This window comes from Cnephaeus nilssonii, assembly GCF_951640355.1.
Source record: "Cnephaeus nilssonii genome assembly, chromosome: 8".
NCBI lineage: Eukaryota > Metazoa > Chordata > Mammalia > Chiroptera > Vespertilionidae > Cnephaeus > Cnephaeus nilssonii.
The window spans coordinates 19,725,783-19,737,202 of record NC_137079.1 but is presented as its reverse complement, the minus strand read 5'-3'; the positions used below and the strand labels follow the sequence as shown (position 1 = coordinate 19,737,202).

Below are 11,420 nucleotides of genomic sequence, written 5' to 3'. Positions count from 1 at the left end.
TGTGCCCTTGGCCGGAATCGAACCTGGTAGTCCCCAGGCCCAGCTCTATCCACTAAGCCAAACCGGCTAGGGCTCCTTCCCCCTTCTTATTGGATTCTTCTTTTATTGCATTGTAGGACTCCTTGATGTATTCCGGATACGAATTCCTAGTTAGAAAAATATATTGCAAATATCCAATTTATCAATGTTGTCCTTTGTGTTTGGGGTTTTCTGGAAGTTGCTACCATGACGATCAACCCATTTTCACAGAGAGGACAACTGAGGAGCTCGGAGGGGCCAGGGCAGCCGTCACGCTCAGGGTCCCGCCGGTGCGCCCAGCGCGTGCAGTGCCTCCTTGGATTCTGGGCCCTGGGAGCCTCACTCGCCCGGAGCGGAGTCCCAGCCCTCCCCGGGTCTAGAATTGCTCCCCTAGCTTTATCACCCCCTATCTGTACCAGGGCAACGTCACTGCAACTGGGGTACCTGGATTTGGAACTCAGTGGCCTGCAGTCAGTGTTACTTCCCCAGTAAAAAAAATACCCAAATGATCCTGTACTCCGGTCCCAAACCCCGGTCCCTGACTAACGGGCCTCGGGCCTCTGCGTTGCTTAGAGTCTCAGTGTTCCTCAGGAGGTGACTTTGAATGCGCTGCAGGCTCCCCCGAGTTTGAGGAGCAGCAAGCGCCCCGGCCCTGCTTTCGGAGAGGGTCTCCGGAGCCCCCGGGAACTTCCAGGAAGGGCCGTGCAGAACGGCCGGCCGGGCCCGAGGTCCCACTCGCTGTTAAAGAGGAGGCGTCCGGGAAAACCTGGATCCGGGATCGCCGGGCCTGACCGCGCGGAGAGGCATCCCGCCTTTCCCAAACCCCCTCTCCGAGTCTTCGCCGCAGCTCCAGGGGTGCAGACGGAAAGTGGAAAGCCGGGCTGCAGAGCGCAGAGCCAGCCTCCTGCACCGAGAAGAGGTGAGTGTGTGCACCACTCCGGCTCCTGGGACCGCCTGGCGGGGGCAGGGTCTTGGTGCCGAGCAGCAAAGGCTCTTCTGGTGCCCACGGAGCCTGGGGCGCAGCCCGCGGGACTCACGGCGAAAGGAAACCTCTTTGTAAGAGGAAGACGGAGTTGTGTGCTGGTTTTGCAACCTCGGGCAGCGCTTTCCAGGGACCCTGCCCGCGATGGAAACCTCTGTGTCTGCTGAAAAAGCCCGGGTGGGAGGCAGGTGACACGCAGGAGCCCCGCTGGAGCCCTGGGGGGGGGGGGGCGGGGGGGGGCAATGGTTCCAACTCCTGGGAATGAAGGTTTTCTGGCTACCTTCCGTCTGCCAGGATCTTCCCAGTCCCACCAACTCCAGAACCTGACTCTGCCAGTGTGTCCGGTGAATCGCTGCCCCCTCTCCCAGGGCTTCACTGAGAATCACTTGTTGCTAGGAGTGTGTGCTGAGGTCAGCAATTCTGCATTCAATGGAGAAAATGCCCAGGGAGAGCCCCCAGCACAGCGGGCTTTGGCTACCTCTACCTCAGCCATTTCCGGGGTATTTGTGTATGCAGTTCGTGTCCTCAGAACAGACCTCGTTTTGTATAAGATAGAGCAGGGGTCCTCAAACTTTTTAAACAGGGGCCAGTTCACTGTCCCTCAGACCGTTGGAGGGCCGGACTATAGTTTTTTTTTTTTTTTTTAAAAACTATGAACAAATTCCTATGCACACTGCACATATCTTATTCAGAAGTAAAAAAACAAAACGGCAAAAACACCCGGCGGGCCGGATAAATGTCCTCGGTGGGCCGCATGTGGCCCGCGGGCCGTAGTTTGAGGACTCCTGAGATAGAGAAATCACATTGGTGCGATTTTAAGACATTTTCTGGGGATCTTTTAATGAGTCTTTAATATATAGCAAATACCATGCAAAAGGACTTTTTATTTATTTATTTATTTTTTTGCTTTTTTTGTTTTGAAAGGGACTTTTTCTTAACACCATGGCTTCAACAGGCCGCCCCCTACTCACTGCACCAGCTCCCCAAATAGTTGGGAAGAATGTTCAATGAGTTGTGGCTTGGATTGTTAATTTCATTTGTGGAATGCATTCAGTACCCTAGGGTTGGGCACAGTTTTGTATATGGTAAGTTGGTCTTCAGGACCTCATTCCCTTATGCGTCCTTCCTTCTTTCAAGTTGAGACACCCCTGAAGCTGATGGCCCATCTTGGGCTTGCTAGTGACCTCACACCACAAGTAGGGCGTTGTTTCTCCGCGGTCTCTCAGACGGGGGCTTCAGATGGTGCCTGGCCATCTGCATTGAATAAGCAGCCCAGGGACTTGCACACCAGAGTGGCAGACCCACCATCTAGTCAGCACCCCTGCCTCAGTTTTACAACTTTCTCCTCTGTCTGCAAGCCAGAGGCAATGTCTAGCATCAGAGCATCATTCAGGTCTCTCCAGCGTCTGAAATTGCTGTAGTAACTCTTCATTTGCTGGCTTCCTGCTAGATGGCAGTGTCTAATAGTGAATTAAATACACAATCTCAACTGTTAACATTATTATGGCTCATCTTTTCTTCAATTTTAAAAAGTAGTATGTTTTCAAGTTTTATCTTACAAACAACATTTTTGAAAAATATTCAAACTGGTTAAATTTAGGAAATTAAAAAAAGTTGGGGAAACAATATAATGTTACTGATATGCATGCAATTTTAACACATATTTAAATGCTTCCTAAATTTGAAATGTAAAGAGTCGATTTCAGCAAGAAATGCAATACCTAATTCAATTAACAGCATTCTGCAATAAGCGTTTGCTATAATTCCTGAACATGAGTTCTCTGTTCTCTATTTTGTCTTGCCTGAAATGTGTCCTTGGCTGAAGAGGATATAAAAATAAATGCTCAGCAAAATACGAAGTCCATTAAAAAAGAGTGAGGAACACATGAACACAAATAAGTGGTAACAGAGAAAATTGGGTGAAAGTTGAAGCTGTGGAACCATCACGCGTTTGTCAGGTGCCCAAGGGACAGTGGCAGCACCAAGGAAGTCTGCAAATGGACAAAGTCGTCTTTTTCAGGTTCAGCAGTTATCTGGTAGGCAACCAACGAAGCAGCTTTAGAAAGTGTCCTACAATCCCCCAGCGTCCTACATCTGTCTACTGCTGTGGTGGAAACAAGCACACGAGGATATGGGTCTAGAGCTCCCGGACTTGTTATTGGGGAGGAGTAAGGCTTCCCAACGTGTGCAGCCCTGAAAGTCTTGGAGAACGGCTAGGCAGTGAAAGAGGTATGGGTGTACTGGTAGGTAGGGACCAGAGCACACAGCAGGAAGCTGTATTCCAAGAACAGCAGGAACCAAGGGCATGTGTGGTGGAGAAAGGAAAGGAAGCTAGAGAAGGGAAGAGAGGTCCAGGTAGTGGTGTTTTCTTTTCTTTGTTTCAAACTACGAGGGAAAGTTTATTTAGAAACTCACAGAGGCAAAAGCAGGGGCCCTTGGGGCTTAGGAGAGAGACAGGTAAAGGTAAGGAGCCTGGGGAAGAAGAGGGGGAAGGGAAAGGTCTGCTGGGTAGGGAGCTTGTAGGTGTTATTTCCTAAACTAGTGAGATTTATTCAAGATGTATCTTGGAATCTTTGGGAAGCCATTGAGGATTTTAATCAGAGGAGAGAGAGTCAATCTACATTCCAGAATCAACTCCAGTTAAATGGAGAGTGCGAGGGGTCAGTGGTGGGAACATGTTACCAGGCTTTTGGAGTAACCAAGTAGGAATAAATGAGGAGTGTTAATGATGGCAAGTAGAGTTGAAGGGCAGTAGTTAAAAAGTGCCTGGGGAGTTGTCCAAAGACCCTTAGACCTTTCCATCAAGCCTACCGCATCATCTGTTTTTTCCCCCGACAGCCACCATTCGAGGGGAGCTCTGAGGATTTATGCATCATAAATGAAAACATATTTTGGGAGAGTCAAACCTATTTAAGAAATTATACTTTAGTGTGAATAATTTAAGTCTGGTAGTTAGATACATTCCTTCTAAAGACTACCTGGTAGAACCTTATGCTCAGGGAAGACAGCCTCTTATTATCCCAACAGACTCAGCAGTAACTAGAGGAGAGAGATCAAAGGAGTCTCCTCAGAGCTCTGCCTCCTGCCCCAGCTCTTTCCCCTGCCAGACACAGAAACTGCCAGGGCAGGAAAGCCCTTTGCATCACCTGGGGGCGGTTTCTCATCTTACACCCAGGGGTGCAGGACAGAAACCGTCTCTCAGTCCCATTCTGAGACCCTTAATCCACCCCTTGGACTAGCCCACGTGGCTGAAATTTGAAGCTGGCATCCTCAGGTTGCTAATTCACCTTAAGATATCTAGTCTCTCTCTTGTGTGCATTTTAACTCAAAATAAAGTGGAGAATTATTTTAGGGTGAAAGTGTTGCTGGTTTGGATGGAATAGCGCCTGTAAGATAGGAGTAGTCACACTCAGCTCCAGATCCCTCTCTGGGCAGCAGATGGCCCGCCCCAGGCAGTGCACACCGGCTGGCTGCACAGTGCATGTCAGGAGCTGAGCTCCAGGTCAAGAGGGCTGGTGAGAGAGCCATTCACATGTTGTCTACCACGGATGGCTGTCTGAGCACACACACACGGCTCCATCCGGAAAGGGGTGCTCGGGGGCACCCTCTTGGAGGACTCAGATTCACCCCGCGTGCAGTGAGGAGACAGAAGGGAGCTCTCCTCTGGGAGTCCCGTTGCGTTGGAGCTTGCTGGCCTTCACGGTGCTCTCTGCAAGCCCATCTGTCTCACCAGTTGGGGGATTGCTGACTTGATGACAAGCTCCTGGGTAATTAATACCATATATTAGATTGATATGCCTCAAGGCCTGGTTCATGGCTGCATGCTGTCAATCACAATACCATCTACACTAGCTGGCTCTATTCTTTAGAGGTGGGTGTTTAACCACAGCTTGGACCCTGAGACCCTACTGTATTTGTGGCTTTGGGTATATAACCGCAATTGAGGGTCTTTGGATGGAAGGGAATTTGTAACCTTAAATTCTTCTGTCATAGTCCACACAGCCATGTAAAGACTTTAAAAGCCCCCAGGCTAGGCTTGAGCTGTGTGGTAGCTGTAAAAATATCCCAGGCTACGTCCTCACATTTTCTCTCCATCTTTTGTTTTCCCGTATTCCTGACTCTTGTGTACTCTTCACAGACTGACACTGTTTTTCCTCTTTCTTTTCCACTGATCTCGCAGTCAGGTGACCTGATTTCTAGACCCACTTCAACCTTTAAAAGCTATGACCTTGGACAAATCACTTAAACTCGCCGAGACTTGGTGTCCTTATTTGTGGGAACTGAGAATATACCTACGTTGCCTGCTTTATAAGATGGCGATCAGTAAGGGTGAGGGGAGTGATATATCTAAAAATCTTTTTAAAATGATATAGTTTTATACCCACTTAAGGTGGTAATATTATTTCATTACCTAATCTAGGTTACATTAATTTTAGCTATAATCTGCTTTTGCATAAAAAATGATGATTTGATATTTCTGCTATGCAAGGGTAAAAATGACAGTTAGCTCTGAAGAAACAGAGGCTTAGAAAGATTGAGTAACTTGTCCAAACTTACATTATGTAAAATGACAGAGCCAGGATTGGAACCCAAAGGTTAGTTCCAAGTTCTATGTAGTTAATAGCTAGTAAGGCCTACGGAGTAAAAGGAGAGGTGCTTTTCAGGTCCTTACAGATTTTTGTTACTTTTTCCTCTGGTATACCAACTAACAGAGCTATTCTACATAGGTTTTTTTGTTTGTTTGTTGTTTGTTTTTCCTCTGCGATTCAGGCAGATAATCTGTGAGTGTTGGCATTATCTGGTAGGAATTTTATAGTCTTAGTGTTGAGAACCTCAGAGTCTGACTGATTTCTGGTTGTAGTACTTATAAAAGTTAGTCTTGGGCAAGTTACTTTCCTTCCTTCAAATTCCATTCCTCGCCCTTAAAAGTGAGGCAAGTCATTGCTTCTTCATGGAGTTGAGAGGATTGAATAAGCTCACCCATGCTAGGTATCTAGGAAGGGCCTTACTCATAATAGGTCACTCAATAGATAGTTGCGCCCTAGCTGGTTTGGCTCAGTGGATAGAGCGTCAGCCTGTGGACTGAAGGGTCCCAGGTTCAATTCTGGCCAAGGGCACATGCCTGGGTTGAGGGCTTGATCCCAAGTAGCGGGCATGCAGGAGGCAGCCAATCAATGATTCTCTCTTATCATTGATGTTTCTATCTCTCTCTCCCTCTCCCTTCCTCTCTGAAATCAATAAAAATACATTTTAAAAAAATAGATAGTTGCAATCTATTTCTTGGCAAAGGGAGTATTTCTCCTTTGATGTTCCTATTGATTGGGCAGCAACATGTTTTATATGGATTCAACTTCATTTTCCACTGTGGGAACCATGCCAGGGTCCCCGGATGGTCAAGGCCAATGGGAGCACAGAGGCCTTGTTATCAATACATGAGAATGGCCAGAGGCTGCTCTGGGCATGAGCCTAATCAGAATGTCCAAGGACTCTGAGCCTGGGAATCCTAATCGGGCCAAGATACCATGAGCGGGTGCAACACATGGTACACTGTGCTCCTCAGTAGCCAATATGGTTGATGTAACTATTGGCATGAAGCCTTCTTTGTCTAAATAGTTTAAAAGTAGGTTACTGACCAGCTACTAGAATGGAGTATGTGAGGAAGTCTGCTAGAGAGAGCAGCTGGGCAGGAGAGACAGGAGAAGCTGCTGAGCCAGAGAGCTCAGTACAGCTACGATGTAAGGTGGTGAGTCTAGAGACAGCGTGTGGCTGCTCAGATAATAGCCGTGGGTACAGAGACTGATGTTGCTTTATGGGAAAGATATGTGTTTACCAGCCGGTGTCCGGCTGCCTGACTGTATGGACTTGGCTATAAGGACTGTTCTTGTCTGATGGCTATGTGACCCCTGGCTTCTGCAATAAAGACTCCTTCTTATATACCCACAACCAATCATGGCTTGTCCATCTGCCCTGCCGCCGAGAATTGACCTGTGTCTGGTGAGCAGAAGATAAAGGAGGAACTTGGACTAAGTTCCCAACAGTTGTACAGTGGGCAGGGTTCGAGAAGGACCTGTCCTGATGTAGTCGGATAGGATAATTGAGAAGAATACATGGAGTCAGAGCCAGTCAGACCAGCAGAGCCATGCAGTGCTCTTGCAGCTGGCTCCAACATTCACTTAAAGATATAATAATAAAAATTATAACAATATTAAAAAGTAAGGTAGCAGAGAGTTATTGTACATTTGTGTACCAGACTGTGAAACAGTCTTATATAAAATTGGCACAGTAACTCTTGGGTTAGGTAGCATTATTATCTACATTTTGTAAATTCAGTCATGGAGAGGCTAGGTTAAACTGGCTGGGGAGTTGAGATTTGAATCCCCACAGACTGACTCTTGAGTTCATTTTCTTAGTCACTGTGGGTCACAGGAATTCCATGGATGAAAGAAGAAAAATGTACTTTTCACAATTTCTTAGACTAAGTCATGTTGTTGCTAAGAAGAAAAAAAATACTGGACTTAAAAGTAAATCAAGGTAGATCCACGAGAGGAGAGCACACCTTTAAGACCAAAGTTTTTAACCTGAATTCTACATCATTTTTAGGTTCCTAATTATATGTTTAATTCTATAGCTGAGAAATATACAATCGGACCTTAGAATCAGACTTTTTTTTTTTTTTAAAGCGATGCTCTATAGTCTAGAGCAAGAGAGATCCTTGCTCTGTTCTGAACTCCACAGTGTCACTTGCCCAAGGCATTGGCCTTACAGAACCCGGGGCAGAAGAGGTGTTCTGTGGGACTTAGTTCATTTTTTAAAACTTTTGAAAAGATTATCCATTTCAGATAGATGAAAATCTTATCTCAAAACTTCCAGAGAACCACATAACCCACAGCTTTATTACCTGTACCATTAAAGATGAAACACATAAATCAATATTCGTAATCCTTTATGTTGTGGGTGAAGTTATTTTCCTTGGGAGGAGTTGGGGGGCCAATGGATCACTATCTATTTTTGATCAAAGCCTGAACTTTTATTTATTTTTTCTTCCTAATTTTTACAGGAGTGGGTGGATAGTCCTTAGGACTGATCATTTCTTCTCCACTTTTCTACTCCTTTGAAACCTAGATAGAAGGAAGGGATTACATGTAAATGATTTCTGGAATTCAACCTTCTGGAGGCAGAACAAATTAAGTGGAAACAGAATTTCAGACTCGAGACCTGGTTGTAGGCCTGTCACTGTGCTGCAGTGGGTAATAGCGACCTTGAGCAAGTCACTTCACCTCTCTGGTTTTGGTCTCCTTATCTATGAGTGAGGACTTCATGATTTCAAAGGTTCCTTTTAGTTTTAAAGTTTTGGGTTTTTACATGATAACTCTGAAAGACTACATTTATGAAGTCTGCACTATGGCTAAAAGATGATTCGTTTATTACAGAGTTTTTTTGATGCCTTCTGATCTGAAGAATCTCCAGCTGCTCTGATGATAGCTTAAGAAGACTGCATGCTGTTCCCTCTCAATGCCAAGCCAGGCCCACTCGGAACCTCTGATCTCCGTCGGTCATGGAGACCAGGTCCCAGCAGGAATGGCAGTGGAGGAAATTGACACCCAGATGGCTCCTCCACGTGAAATGGTCTCAGGCTGTGGGCCGACGAGAGAACACCTGGTAACCAGGCTCGCCCTCTGTCAGTCACCCAGGGCAGGGCAGCATGGTGCGGATTCAGAGGAGGAAGCTTTTGGCATCTTGCCTGTGCATCACAGCTACCATCTTTCTGCTTGTCACACTCCAGGTACCCAGAATTTGGGTTGTGCAGTGTTGATTCCTGGACCTTCACCATTCCTGCCCCACCCCGTTCTCTCCAAGTACTTTACTTTTTGCTTTATCTCTCAGGATCAGGGTTTCCTGACTAAGACACTGGAAATTCTTTTTTAACTGATGAAAGTGAGGTTTAGTGAGTGGATGTGTCAGGTGGAAACAAAATCAGTGACTAGGGTTCAGTTTGTGACTATTGCAGGGTACAGTTTTAGAGGAAAGTAGAGCTCAGTCTGTCTTATTGGGTCAAATTGGATGGCTTCCTCAGAGTCCTCTATTGTGATCACGTCGGAAAGATGGCATTCTTGAGGAAACAGTGACTATTTTGAGAACAAGATAGCTGTTCTGCAGAACACAGATATCTGCATCAATAACGGTCATTCTTGACTTATTTACCAGACCAAAGATTTTCAATTTTTTAAAATCTCATGGCATAATAAATCAGTTACTAAAATTCTATGGCACACCAAAAAATATATTTTTTGCCTATCTGAAAAAAAAAAGGTATAATTTTGATTGATATACCAAAAAAAGTAATTATCTATTCTTTTATCTTTAAAGTGACTTAAAGAAAAAGTACTTTTATTCGTTTCAGAGACAAAGGGAGAAGGAGAGAGAGAGAGAGAGAGAGAGAGAGAGAGAGAGAGAGAGAGAGAGAGAGAGAAATATCAATGATGAGAGAGAATCATTGATCGGTTGCTTCCTGCACTCCCCCTACTGGGGATCGAGCCCGCAACCTGGGCATGTGCCCTGACTGAGAATCATGACCTCCTGGTCATAGGTCTAAGCTTCCGGAATGTGACAGGAGGTACGGTTACTGGAGCTAAACCTTCATCTGGATCTTGGTTTCAGTTTGCCACCAACAGTGTGCTTTGGGCTGTTTCCCAGTCCTCCCTGATACATTGACTGCTTTGCTATTTTTTTAAAACACTAAAAATGAATATATATAATGCCTGTGTATTTAGGAGCATTTCTGACGTTACTGGTTTGCAGGCTAGGCAGATGAAATAATTTGCTATGTAAGTAGGGTAGAGGAAGGATACGTTAAAAAAAAATTATGTTGTAGATTCTGTATTAGTTTGCTAGGCTGCCATCATAAAGTACCACCCTGTGGCTTAACCAACAGAAATTTCTTTCTCACTGTGGAGGGTAGCAGTCCAAGATCTAGGTGTCAGCAAGCAGGGTTGTTTCTTCCGAGGCCTGTCTGGTTGTGGATGGCCATCTTCCCCCTGTGCTTCACATGACCTTCCCTCCGTCCTTGTCCATGTCCTCATCTCTTTTTATAAGGACAACAGTTGTATTGGATTAGGGCCACCCTGATGACCTTGTTTTAACTTCGTTACCTCTTTAACCAACCTATCTCCTAAGGTTTAAGCATGGGGTTATTGCTTCAACATATGGATTTTGGGAGGGGCACAGTTGAGCCCATAACAGATCCATAACGTAATTAACAAATTATCTAAACATGTAAATGTTGTGCTGACCTATAGTTAAGCTAAACCATTGTGGTTCTCTGGAGGAGATCATTCACCTGAGACATTGTTTTCCACTCACATTTAACTATATTTTGTGTATACTACCTGTAAATTCTTTGTGTGTATATATATGTGTGTGTGTATATATATATATATATATATATATATATCCCCAAAATGTATACACACTTTAACAGCTGATAACTCAACGTTCACTCCTTTTCAGGTTTAGCTGATTTGAAATAATGGGTGAAGTCAGACTAAGCTTTGAACAAAGAAAATTTATCCTAAAGTGCCACTAGACTTTTTTTAATGGGGATTACATAAAAGATAAAGTTTATAGTACAAAATAGCAATAGTTGACAAATTGAGGATGCACAAATACCGAACAAAATGATTCTTGATGTTTGAGATTCCATGGCTTCACGTTATCAGCAGCGCCTGGATCAGAATGTTCATCAGTTTGAAAATAGGCATTGAAAAAAAATAGTTATTCATTTCTGTAGATTCTTTTAAATTTTGAAAATGAATTGTATGTTAATAAACATTCTATCTAATAAAGAGGGAATATGTTAATTGACCTTCACACCCTCACAAAGATGGCGGCGCCCACAGCCAATAAAGAGGGCATATACTAATTGACTGCCACGCCCTCAAAGATGGCGGCACCCACAGCCATAAGATGGCGGTCCCCAGGCGGGTCCGGCCGCTTGGCATGCCTGCCTCTGGAGTCCCCCAGTCCCTTTAGCCCCCCAGCTGCCCAGGGCCGGTCCGAGGGGCAGGCAAGTCTCGGATGGCGGCTGCCTAGCCACCCAGGGCCGCCCTAGGCTCAGGTAACCAGGGCTGGCCGAGGCTTACACTGCTGGCCGTGGCAGCAGCAGAGGTGTGATGGGGGTGTTGCCTTCTTCTGATCACCGGTTCGCCTCCCACCCCTGAGGGCTCCCAGACTGTGAGAGGGGGCAGGCTGGGCTGAGAGAGACTTTATGAATTTTCATGCACCAGGCCTCTAGTTGACTTTATAATCATTTAAAGTACATATACATTTTTGGGGATATCATATATTTTTGATATTTTACTTTATTTTTTTATTTTACTTAATTTTTAATTGAAGAAAAAATTATTGAATACATTTGGAGCAT

General features: G+C 45.2%; 1 protein-coding gene across 2 annotated transcripts in view; it reads left to right on the top strand.

The window, feature by feature from the left end:
• Positions 1 to 8,553: 8,553 nt before the first annotated feature.
• Positions 8,554 to 11,420, top strand: part of FUT10 (fucosyltransferase 10) — a 54,321-nt gene continuing 51,454 nt past the window's right edge. For both annotated transcript variants that reach the window (XM_079778927.1, XM_079778926.1), the window contains exon 1: positions 8,554 to 8,783. In XM_079778927.1, the coding sequence (XP_079635053.1) occupies positions 8,703 to 8,783 (81 nt within the window). In that variant the 5' untranslated portion in view covers positions 8,554 to 8,702. The remainder of the gene's footprint in view (positions 8,784 to 11,420) is intronic.